Source organism: Pimephales promelas, chromosome 4, assembly GCF_988280905.1.
Source record: "Pimephales promelas chromosome 4, fPimPro1.hap1.1, whole genome shotgun sequence".
Lineage (NCBI taxonomy): Eukaryota > Metazoa > Chordata > Actinopteri > Cypriniformes > Leuciscidae > Pimephales > Pimephales promelas.
The window spans coordinates 49,926,580-49,940,698 of NC_142772.1; the positions used below are offsets into that span (position 1 = coordinate 49,926,580).

At 41.5% G+C, this 14,119-nt stretch overlaps 1 protein-coding gene across 3 annotated transcripts in view; it reads right to left on the reverse strand.

Moving 5' to 3' along the window:
* Positions 1-7,604: 7,604 nt before the first annotated feature.
* The window catches only part of dcc (DCC netrin 1 receptor), a 174,292-nt gene continuing 167,777 nt past the window's right edge, over positions 7,605-14,119 (reverse strand). For all 3 annotated transcript variants that reach the window (XM_039661560.2, XM_039661562.2, XM_039661561.2), the window contains exon 29: positions 7,605-9,071. In XM_039661560.2, coding sequence (XP_039517494.2) covers positions 8,982-9,071 — 90 coding nt within the window. In that variant the 3' untranslated portion in view covers positions 7,605-8,981. The remainder of the gene's footprint in view (positions 9,072-14,119) is intronic.

A 14,119-nucleotide genomic window follows, 5' to 3' on the forward strand; every position in this document is an offset into this window, starting at 1 on the left:
ATTAAAGTTTACTTAATTCCATATTCCAAGTAAATTTTAACTTAAGATTTCTAATTAAAGCTACTGATAAATATGTTCAGGTTTTTACTTGGCAAATCTTTGTAAATTTACTAGCATTTTCTGAGTGGAAAAAGTTGCCTAGCTTTTTTCAAGTAAATCCTACTCCACATTTTTTTTTAGTGTTTGTGGAACTGCATTAGCATGGTTTAAATCACACTTATCTGACCGTTATTAGTTTGCAGCAGTAAATGATGTCTTATAGATCACGAGTTCAGTATGGCGTACCACAAGGCTCAGTACTAGGACCGCTGCTGTTCACTCTGTATATGCTACACACACACTCACACACACTGGCAGATATTTATTCTTTTTTAAGCACAAACTCACTTCATTTTGATGCATTTTTCATTAAACAAGATTTCATACCTTCAGTGATTTTGCTTCTCCAGTAAATTTGGGTATTGGTGACAGAACCACTGAGGAAGACGGTGATGAGCTTCAGGTGAGAGGCTGTTCTTCATGTCGATTAATGTGAACGTTCAGTTCAGCACATGATGTCAAATCAGTGTGTTATTATCCTCTCTCTGAGCTGCAGGCTCTCGCTGAGATCTTTCCTGTGTTTCGCGAGAGGCCTTTATGAATAAGATTATCACCAATTTCACATTGATAGTTTCATTCCTGCATCTGTAATGCATCCAAACACTGCTGCAAAAATAATCAGGCACTACTCCTGAATTCTTGTGTGTGTGTGAGAATGTGCTCTGAATAATGGATGGTCGTCATTAATGAGAGCTGATTTGCTTGTGCCAGTTCTTCAGGTCTATGAGGACGATTAGGAAATCTTCATCGCTCTGATGAATTGCTCTTCTGCGGTTTAATGGAGGATTGAGCCTCTGTTTGGCTTGAAACTGCAGTATATTTTCACAGCACTGCGAATGACTCATTAGTTACAGGTTAGAGATTAATGATCTCCATCCTCTGCATTCAGGAGAAGCTCTTCTGTTTGTGATTAAACACGTCACTAATGTGAAAAATGTTGAATCTGCTGAGATTAAATCAGCGACGAGGATTACTACTGGAATCAAAAACCCAATCTGGGAAAAATGTGTGTTCGGGAATAGAAAATAACAATTAATCCTGCTATCTAATTATGTATATATATTAGAGCCGTGAGCGGCCGGAGCGCTGATATATCGAAACGATTAATCCCAATTAATTGCACCGAAAATAAAAGTTTGCATGATGTGTCTGTGTACTGTGAAAAAAATGTTTTTGTATATATAAATACACAAACATGCATGTATATATTTAAGAAATATTTGCATGTATTTACCATATTTACATTTCTAATAAATATATATATTATATATAAATAACACATTTTGCTTAAATACTTAAATGCATGAGTAATGTTACTCATATTTGTGTATTTATATATACAAAATAATTATACACAGTACTTTACACAGTATACACAGATTTTATTTAATATATGCAACCAAAATATGTAACCAAAATATAATCCATATAAAATCTAATTGTGTTCTCCACAAGGATCTTGGATCTTGTCCAGTTTTTATCTCAGAAATTACAAGGCAATATTAAAATAACAATTATTCTGTGTAAAAATGGTCAAGTCATTAAACCAGATGTTATTGCATCCAGGAATCCTGATATAAACATGTCAACTAAGTTTAACTCACTAGCCCAGCAAGAGACAGTTGCAGATGAGCTGAGAGAGACACCGAAGAAAACAGCGATCACCACATCATGACCTGTGATCTGACACACTTCAGCTGCTGTGTGTCGTCTGCATCTGTCACATCTGTGTGCGTGTTTGCGTGTGGACTTGTGTAGGTGTGTGTATGTGTGTCTGTGGATCTCCTGCTGGTCGTGGCAGATTAAACCCACCCGCTGGTTCAGATTCACACTCATGCGCCTCCATATGTAGGTCAACATCCCATCAGCGTCTACATCTGCACAGCAGGCCTCCGCATCTGCGGTCACTGAGCTCTGATAAACGGGTCAACAGGGCAACCATTTACTGTGCAAACACGGCTGGAGGATTGAGTCACGCACATTCTCTGTTTGGGCCACTTTTACTTTGCTGGCAGATGTATTCAGTGCTGCCTCTGAGCAACCATCGAGAAACACCCACACAACACTTTATCAACCACAAAGAAACATCCTCACAATGCCCAAGAAACCACCTAGCAACAACCTAACAACACCTTATCAACTACCAAGAAACCACCTAGCAACAACCTAACAACACCTTATCAACCACCAAGAAACATCCTCACAATGCCCAAGAAACCACCTAGCAACAACCTAACAACACCTTATCAACCACCAAGAAACATCCTCACAATGCCCAAGAAACCACCTAGCAACACCCTCACAACACCTTATCAACCACCAAGAAACATCCTCACAATGCCCAAGAAACCACCTAGCAACATCCTAACAACACCTTATCAACCAGCTAGAAACACCCTCAGAACACCCAAGAAACCACCTAGCAACACCCTAACAACACCTTATCAACCACCTAGAAACATCCTCACAACGTCCAAGAAACCACCTAGCAACACCCTAACAACACCTTATCAACCATCTAGAAACACTCTCACAACACCCAAGAAACCACCTAGCAACACCCTCACAACACCTTATCAACTACCTAGAAACACCCTCACAACACCCAAGAAACCACCTAGCAACACCCTCACAACACCTTATCAACTACCTAGAAACACCCTCACAACGCCCAAAAAACCACCTAGCAACACCCTAACAACACCTTATCAACCAGCTAGAAACACCCACACAACACTTTATCAACCACAAAGAAACATCCTCACAATGCCCAAGAAACCACCTAGCAACAACCTAACAACACCTTATCAACTACCAAGAAACCACCTAGCAACAACCTAACAACACCTTATCAACCACCAAGAAACATCCTCACAATGCCCAAGAAACCACCTAGCAACAACCTAACAACACCTTATCAACCACCAAGAAACATCCTCACAATGCCCAAGAAACCACCTAGCAACACCCTCACAACACCTTATCAACCACCAAGAAACATCCTCACAATGCCCAAGAAACCACCTAGCAACATCCTAACAACACCTTATCAACCAGCTAGAAACACCCTCAGAACACCCAAGAAACCACCTAGCAACACCCTAACAACACCTTATCAACCACCTAGAAACATCCTCACAACGTCCAAGAAACCACCTAGCAACACCCTAACAACACCTTATCAACCATCTAGAAACACTCTCACAACACCCAAGAAACCACCTAGCAACACCCTCACAACACCTTATCAACTACCTAGAAACACCCTCACAACACCCAAGAAACCACCTAGCAACACCCTCACAACACCTTATCAACTACCTAGAAACACCCTCACAACGCCCAAAAAACCACCTAGCAACACCCTAACAACACCTTATCAACCAGCTAGAAACACCCTCACAACACCCAAGAAACCACCTAGCAACACCCTCACAACACCTTATCAACTACCTAGAAACACCCTCACAACACCCAAGAAACTACCTAGCAACACCCTCACAACACCTTATCAACTACCTAGAAACACCCTCACAACACCCAAGAAACCACCTAGCAACACCCTCACAACACCTTATCAACTACCTAGAAACACCCTCACAACACCCAAGAAACCACCTAGCAACACCCTCACAACACCTTATCAACCAGCTAGAAACACCCTCACAACACCCAAGAAACCACCTAGCAACACCCTCACAACACCTTATCAACTACCTAGAAACACCCTCACAACACCCAAGAAACTACCTAGCAACACCCTCACAACACCTTATCAACTACCTAGAAACACCCTCACAACACCCAAGAAACCACCTAGCAACACCCTCACAACACCTTATCAACTACCTAGAAACACCCTCACAACACCCAAGAAACCACCTAGCAACACCCTCACAACACCTTATCAACCACCAAGAAACATCCTCACAACGCCCAAGAAACCACCTAGCAACACCCTAACAACACCTTATCAACTACCTAGAAACATCCTCACAACGCCCAAGAAACCACCTAGCAACACCCTCACAACACCTTATCAACCACCAAGAAACATCCTCACAACGCCCAAGAAACCACCTAGCAACACCCTAACAACACCTTATCAACTACCTAGAAACATCCTCACAACGCCCAAGAAACCACCTAGCAACACCTTCACAACACCTTATCAACCACCAAGAAACATCCTCACAACGCCCAAGAAACCACCTAGCAACACCCTAATAACACCTTATCAACTACCTAGCAACACCCTCACATTGCGCTAGCAACACCTTCACAACATCTTAACAACCACCCAGCAACACCCTAACAATGCCCAAATAACCACCTAGCAACACCCTAGCAAGCCTATAGCGATCACCAGCAGTCTCCAGCAGTGTGATGGTAAGTTGTTAATGCACAAACCAGCATTGATGCAAAACTAATTAAAGTCATTTTTATTTTAATTAAAGCTGAAATGAAATAAAGTAACATATGAGTATTAGATGAAACCTTTGGAGTTTGTAGTGATCTTCAAATATAAGCATTTCACACTTTTGAAGATTCATTTGAATCAGTATTCTCCTGAGAAGTGTTTTGATCGAGTATTTCTGTGAACACAGGAGATTCGTCAACCGCTCTTTAATGTTGATCCAGCAGCACAACAACGGTCTGCGACACACACACACACACACACACACACACACACCTCTGTCGGCCCACCGGGGCAGAGCGAGGCTTTTGTCGGCAGTAAATTAGCGAAAGGTGTCACTGTCAGCGAGGTGTGTGAGAACACGCACACACACACTTTCAACTCAGAGGATCCGAAACAGCAGCGTCCCCAAACTCTGAGAATAAACCTCAGACACACACGGTGATAAAACACCTGCTGATCCTGGGTCAGACCCATCACACACAGCAGAGCTTTAAGAGGAACAGCGAGTTCTTCAACACACACACACACACACACACACACACACACACACACACTCTTCTTCTGCAACAGAGAAAATATATGATTATCTGAGTCCAGAGAAATATATTCTGAAAAATATTGTGACAAATCATCAAAGCCTAGTTGGACTAAAGCAACACAACAGCAGTCAACATCATGCTGTATTTCTCTCTCGGTTTCCAGAACAAACATCTAAACATGCCCTTGCATACATTAGCAGAAGTCTGAACACCGCTACAGCCAGCGCTAAAGTGCCTTTAGGGAGTAACGCAGCATTCTAACACATTACTTTCCAAAAATTAACTAACACAATTAGTTTTTTTATAGAGTAACGCATCTCTTTTGAAGGCAACTTTCCCACTGCAGACACAAATAGACAAAGTGCAACAAAATAAACACTCAAATGTGTGTGTTGGATGTTTTCTTTACAGTAGTCTGGAAGAAGACGTTAATGATGAACCAGAGCCTGACAGCAGTGCACAACAACGCTTCAGCCTGCAGCCTCCTGTCTCCTGCTCCGCGGGATCGGGCCGTTGTGTTCAGGCGTGTGATGGTCAGTGTCTTCACACCAGTGACTCTTCTCCTGTCACGGGAAACATATGTCACACACACACCCTCCATTAATCTCACACATTTACTGGACATCTGCTGTGTGTCGCGCTGGAGCGAGCGCTGCGGGGTAAGCTGGACCAGGACTCATCTCTGACTGCAGGATAGTGTGTGTGTGTGTGTGTGTGTGTGAGGCTGAGGGTTTGCCGGATTCACTTCAGCTCACAATAAACTCACACACCTTTAAAACAAACAACTCTCATTCATTAAAAAACGGCATCAAAGGTTGTTCTTCAGCTTTATGAGAACATGACTCAAGGATGTTTAAGAAGGATAGATAGATAGATAGACAGACAGAATGATAGACAGAAATATAGAGATAGACAGACAGATAGTTTAATATATCTGTGCAGGTCTGAGTGTTTCCTGACGCTTCTGAAGAACACGTTTATCTGCTTCTCGAGGAACATCATGTGACGACTGAAGATCAAACACAAACAACTTTTATTATCAAAGGCTTTATTTATCAAACAAAAAGAATGCACCATTCAAATAACATTTCTATATAAAAAGGAACGTCGGACTGTTCTACAGTGCATTACAAAAGCGTGTACGGCGTCCTCGTGCGCAGAAGTCCAGCATCGCTCCTTCACACCAGATCTCCTCCATCACTACTCTAGTTTGGTTAACCACGCTAAAATCGGACAATTTAAGGATGAAGTAAAACACACATAAGAATGATTCCTCCTCTCATATTTTCACACCAACATTTCCTCCCGATCCTATAATAACAGCTAATGAGTCCCTGTTTTAATAATCCTTTCAGAAATCAGCTGATTAATCCCGGCACTGCTTACTGGAACATCAACGTGTCCCCGAGCCCCAGCTGAGCCCCAGCCGATCCCCAGTCGATCCCCAGCTGAACGCCGGCCGAACCCCAGCCGAACCCCAGCCGAACCCCAGCCGATTCCTAGCCGAACCCCAGCCAAGCCCCAGCCGATCCCTAGCCGAACCCCAGCCGATCCCCAGTCGATCCCCAACCGAACCCCAGCCAATCCCCAGCCGATCCCTAGCCGAACCCCAGCCGATCCCCAGTCGATCCCCAACCGAACCCCAGCCAATCCCCATCCAATCCCTAGCCGGACCCCAGCCGATCCCCAGTCGATCCCCAGCCGAACCCCAGCCAATCCCCAGCCGATCCCTAGCCGAACCCCAGCCGATCCCCAGCTGAACCCGAGCCGATTCCCAGCCGATCCCCAGCCGAACCCCAGCCAAGCCCCAGCCGATCCCTAGCCGAACCCCAGCCAATCCCCAGTCGATCCCCAACCGAACCCCAGCCAATCCCCAGCCGATCCCTAGCCGAACCCCAGCCGAACCCCAGCCGATCCCCAGCCGATCCCTAGCCGAACCCCAGCCAAGCCCCAGCCGATCCCCAGTCGATCCCCAACCGAACCCCAGCCAAGCCCCAGCCGATCCCCAGCCGATCCCCAGCTGAACCTGAGCCGATCCCCAGCCGAACCCCAGCCGAACCCCAACCGAACCCCAGCCAAGCCCCAGCTGAACCCCAACCGAACCCCAGCCGAACCCCAGCCGATCCCCAGCCAATCCCCAGTCGATCCCCAGCTGAACCCGAGCCGATTCCCAGCCGATCCCCAGCCGAACCCCAGCCGAACCCCAGCCGAACCCCAGCCGATCCCCAGCCGAACCCCAGCCGAACCCCAGCCGAACCCCAGCTGAACCCGAGCCGATTCCCAGCTGAACCCCAGCCGAACCCCAGCTGAACCCCAGTCGAACCCCAGCCGAACCCCAGCTGAACCCCAGCTGAACCCGAGCTGATTCCCAGCCGAACCCCAGCCGAACCCCAGCCGAACCCCAGCTGAACCCGAGCTGATTCCCAGCCGATCCCCAGCCGAACCCCAGCCGAACCCCAGCCGAACCCCAGCCGATCCCCAGCCGAACCCCAGCCGATTCCCAGCCGATCCCCAGCCGAACCCCAGCCGAACCCCAGCCGAACCCCAGCCGATCCCCAGCCGAACCCCAGCCGAACCCCAGCCGAACCCCAGCTGAACCCCAGCAGAGACTTGATTTCTGAGGTCATATGATAATCTGCACGAGACTCAATTTTCGGTCATTCCGATCATAAAGTTCTCAGGACACATGGGATATAGTGCATGGACATGTGAGCTGCTGTTCTGAGGGTTTCTGGAGCTGGACATCAGTGTGTGATCGGTCCGATGCGCTTCGGGAAACAGACGATTCGGGAGTTTTTCATGGTTTGGGGTTTTCAGGAATTGAGTCGTTCTCCAGCAACATCTAAACCTTCTCACATCAAGACACATCCACATAACGCTCAATGATTTCTGAAACACGAGCGAGTTTGTGCTTCAAACATGAAGATCTGCCAATGAGGTCAAAAATAAAACTGGGTTTCCCTTTAAGACGATTTTCTGAACTCAAGAACAAACTCACTCATGCAATTTACATTTTAAACAAGTCATTCCGCTTCCCCTCCAGTGAAAGAGTCTTGATGTACGAATGTTCAGATATTAGTGCTGGAAACGAATCATATCATCAGCAATAAACAGGTCATGAGGGAATGATGGAGCTGAATAAAAAAGGGCTCAGACGAAACACGTTTGGCAGGAATGTCGTCGATCACATTTATGACACACACAAAAAACCTCATAGACAACCAAAGGTGTGTGATGATGCTGACGCAAAAATATCCTCCAAAAACACAGTGAGATCCGTCCCAGAACTCCTCGAGGAATTCTTTATTCTCCCGATGGCTAAATAAAAGCTCTAGAATTAATCACATAGTGTTCATAAATTAGCGTGAAAGGAACACTCTAACTCATATATTAAGTATATCGGTAGAAAGCCAGTCCGTCTCTCGCTCTGTACAGTAGAAAACGGGGAAAATATCAAATATCGGCACTCGTCGTCTCCGTCTCCGGTCTCGGATCAGCACACAGCGAATAAATAATGAACAAAAATATAGATATAGGCACATAAAAAAGTCTGTTGTGCACTTCCACACACATAAACGCCTCAAAAGCAGAGAGGAAGGACTGTGGATTCATGAACTGAGGAGAATCAAAGCAAAAACACAGTCCTGCACACCAGACGCTAACATGATGACGTGTCCGGACCGGCTGGAGAACTCCTCGGGGTCTGGCGGGTTCTGGACACATGGAGACGTCCTCTGGGTTTGGAGAAGGGCTACCTTAGACTCGGGCGATCCGGAGAGAGAGAGAGAGAGAGTGAGCGAGTATAAAATCTCTGTTAGAAAAGAGCGCTTCCCCAGCGGTTCAGTCTTTCCCTGTTTCAGGAGCACCGGAGAGGTACGGCTCCTCGCTCCAGGTGTCCGTGTGTGTGTGTGTGTGTGTGTGTGTTAAAAGGCTGAACCCGTGATGGCGTTGAGCTGCTTCATCAGACCCTCCAGACTCGCCATCTGTTCACTCAGATCGTCCTGCTCGTACACCTGCAACAGAAACAGCTCACTTATCATCACACTTTTGCCATACATTTAGATATTTCTGCTTTATTATATTTCATTAATAAGCCTTTATTTGTTATAATTGTAATGATTATGGATTACAGATATGAAAACCCCAAATTCAAAATTTGAATATTGTGAAAAGGTTTTCATATCTGTAATCCATAATCATCACAATTATAACAAATAAAGGCTTGAAATATCTCACTTTGCATGTAATGAGTCTATATAATATATTAGTTTCAGCTTTCAAGTTGATTTACTGAAATAAATGAACTTTTGCTCCATATTCTTATTGTTACAGTTTCACCTGTAATTAATATTAACAGATTGAAGTTTTGATTTGAATAATTATTAAATGCCGAGATTATTAAATGCTTTAACCTCTTAATTTTTAATCCTCTCTTTACCATAGAATCCTTACATAACTGTTTTTAACATTAATAATAATAATCATAACTGTGTGTTGAGCATCACATCCTCATATTAGAGTGATTTGTGAAGGATCATGTGACACTGAAGACTGGAGTAATGATGATAAATTCAGCTTTACTGTATATTCACATAGAGAACAGCTGATTTACACTGGCGTAATAATTCATAATTTTGAGTTTGTATATCTGATGTGTTTGGAAGAGCGGATGTGAGCGCAGTCTCCTGAGATTCACAACACAAAGAAACTTTGAACATGGCTGAAAGCGAGAAGGTTTGAGAAGGTCACAGTGATATTGGAAACGTGAGCGCTTTATGAACACATGCATAAACGCCTGACCTTCAGATCCATCGCAAACAATTAGTGTGGTGATTGCATCGATATCCGAGCGCTGGTATTGATGCGCTTTAATGGTTATCTATGGACGGAGCGGAGCGCTTTATACTGTATATATAACATCTGAAACATCAGATTCACTCGCCTCCATTAAAGTGGAGTCCAGCAAAGGTCACGACCCCAGAGAGGGGTCACACCGGGACGATGGCTCAGCCCTAACAGATCTGCGTCTGAGAGCGTTTCCTTAATGAATGAACGAGTCGTTTGAATGAATCGGTTGAGCGAATGATTCAGTGTCCTATTGATAAGGTCAAGTCACTTCGTTCCTGAACCGTTATGAATGAATCAGTTTTACGATTGATTATGACTCGTTACGACAGGCTCTTACTGAGGATTTTAGTTTCATACGTCTATTTCGAAATATTACATTTTTCCTCTGTCATATTTCTTTATTTCAAATACACATGATATTTTATTATTTTTGCGTACACCTTCTTCAAATTAAATTTTACTGTCAATCTCTAATCTTCTTGCATGATTTTTCCATAACAGAATAAAACACATCATGCATCATCACAAACCAAATGTGTCTCTGCTGAATATTAAATATGCTATTTAAATATTGATAGTTTTTAAGTTATTATGTATCCCTACGACTAGCAAGGAATCCCTGATTTACTAACACAGGGGAATGCACTTTACAACACTCACACACACACACACACACACTCACACACAGTATTAACGGTAATATCTGGATATCGCCGGTGAAGTGTTCGATCCCTGTCAGTTCTGCTTCATCTCTGATGGGAAAAGGCCATCCCAATTAAACAGATATGTGTCCGATGGAGAAATCTCCTGACCTTTCTGTGTCTGCACCGCCTGACTCTCTCTCTCTCACTCTGTCTCAGTGTCTCTCTCTCACTGTCTCAGTATCTCTCTCTCTCACTGTCTCAGTATCTCTCGCTCTGTCTCAGTGTCTCTCTCTCGCTCTCTCTCTGTGTGTCTCAGTGTCTCTCTCTCTCTCTCTCTCACTCCGTGCTCTCTGTCTCAGTCTCTCTCTCTCTCTCTCACTCTCTGTCTCTCTCTCTCTGTCTTCAGTAATGATGAGGCCGGAGTGGTCTGAGGCCGAATCAAACACACACTCGCTGTCTTATCTTCCTCTTCAATGATTCACGATGAAGACGCAACGTTTGCCACGAATGCTCAGGAAATATGAATGATTCAGAGTCAATCTCAGATCCATCAATCATTCTTCCTGACAGCGAGTCGAACTGCTGCTGAGGTTTAAATGAAAAGATTCTCGTTAGTGATGAACACTTATTAAAGCTTTCAGCTTTACGGACGTGATCTATGATAACACTGGAAAGACTGAAAGCCAGTAGGAGGATTTTTAATTTTATTTAGATAAACTGATATTGACGAGATCTTCTCGTCTGTGTGATTTAACGTCACTGAAGCTCATCTGTGCTCCTGCCAGACAATCATCACAATCATCATCAAAATCATCACAATCATCTCAATCATCTCAATAATCACAATCATCACAATCATCTCAATCATCTCAATAATCACAATCATCACAATCAATCATCACAATCATCTCAATAATCACAATCATCACAATCAATCATCACAATCATCTCAATAATCACAATCATCACAATCAATCATCAAAATCATCACAATCATCTCAATCATCTCAATAATCACAATCATCACAATCATCTCAATCATCACAATCATCTCAATAATCACAATCACAATCATCACAATCATCTCAATAATCACAATCATCACAATCATCATCAAAATCATCACAATCATTTCAATCATCTCAATCATCTCAATAATCACAATCATCACAATCATCTCAATCATCACAATCATCTCAATAATCACAATCACAATCATCACAATCATCTCAATAATCACAATCATCCCAATCAATCATCACAATCATCTCAATAATCACAATCATCACAATCAATCATCACAATCATCTCAATAATCACAATCATCACAATCAATCATCACAATAATCGCAATCATCACAATCATCTCAATAATCACAATAATCACAATCAATCATCACAATAATCACAATCATCTCAATAATCACAATCAATCATCACAATCATCTCAATAATCACAATCATCACAATCAATCATCACAATCATCTCAATAATCACAATCATCACAATCATCTCAATAATCACAATCATCACAATCAATCATCACAATCATCTCAATAATCACAATCATCTCAATCATCTCAATAATCACAATCATCTCAATAATCACAATCATCTCAATAATCACAATCATCTCAATAATCACAATCATCACAATCATCTCAATTATCTCAATAATCACAATCATCACATTCAATCATCACAATCATCTCAATAATCACAATCATCTCAATCATCTCAATAATCACAATCATCTCAATCATCACAATCATCACAATCATCTCAATAATCACAATCATCACAATCAATCATCTCAATAATCACAATCATCTCAATAATCACAATCATCTCAATAATCACAATCATCTCATCATCACAATCATCTCAATAATCACAATCAATCATCACAATCATCTCAATTATCACAATCATCTCAATCATCACAATCATCTCATTAATCACAATCATCTCAATCAATCATCAAAATCATCACAATCAATCATCAAAATCATCTCAATCATCACAATCATCTTAATAATCACAATCATCACAATCAATCATCAAAATCATCACAATCAATCATCAAAATCATCTCAATAATCACAATCATCTCAATCATCACAATCATCTCAATAATCACAATCATCACAATCAATCATCAAAATCATCACAATCATCTCAATAATCTCAATAATCACAATAATCACAATCAATCATCACAATCATCTCAATAATCACAATCATCTCAATCAAAATCATCTCAATCATCACAATCATCTCATTAATCACAATCATCACAATCAATCATCAAAATCATCACAATCAATCATCAAAATCATCTCAATAATCACAATCATCTCAATCATCACAATCATCTCAATAATCACAATCATCACAATCAATCATCAAAATCATCACAATCATCTCAATAATCTCAATAATCACAATAATCACAATCATCACAATCAATCACAATCATCTCAATAATCACAATCATCACAATCAATCATCACAATCATCTCAATAATCACAATCATCTCAATCAAAATCATCACAATCATCACAATCATCTCAATAATCACAATCATCTCAATAATCACAATCATCTCAATCATCACAATCATCACAATAATCACAATCATCTCAATTATCACAATCATCTCAATCACAATCATCACAATCACAATCATCACAATCATCTCAATAATCACAATCATCTCAATCATCTCAATAATCACAATCATCTCAATTATCACAATCATCTCAATCACAATCATCACAATCATCTCAATTATCACAATCATCTCAATCACAATCATCACAATCACAATCATCTCAATCATCACAATCAATCTCAATAATCTCAATCAACACAATCATCTCCCATACTTCTGATATAAAAGAAGTCTCAGATTTCAAATGCTGTCAGTTTCATCAGTGATGCAGTCAGTAAATGTGTGTGTGTGTGTGACAGACGATCATCTCTTTCTCTTTAGTTACAGCACAAATAAACAACAGAAGACTCAGAACAACTTCCTGACGTTAATCACGTCTCATATAATCATCAATCTGTGTTTCAACCGCAGAAAGATACCTCAGAAAAGACATTCAACGACCATAAACTCAAATAAAAAATAACTCTGCATTCTGATAAACATTTGCACTGTATACATATTCATAGTTTTTTACTCAAAGCAAACATCTTCAATATTTGACCTGCGTTTGAATAAATTAATTTGGAGCAGAAACATTATTACATCATTAAAAAGTTATTCATTAAGTTAAGTTAAACTTTCTATATAAAGTAGTCATTTTAACTGCAATATCAAAAGCTTTTTTCTGTACTGTTCCAATATATTTCTAAATGAATCAAATCAACCCAATTTAATGTAATCTAACCGTACATTTAATGTAATTTTACATGTAAATACTGTTAATAGTTTTGGAAGTGAAATATCCACTGTCTCCGCTGTGATTGGTGGATTTCAGTGTAGTACAATGTACTTCAATATATTGGTAAATTAACATTATATCAGATAGTGAAATACGTTTTTTTACTGTAAAATTG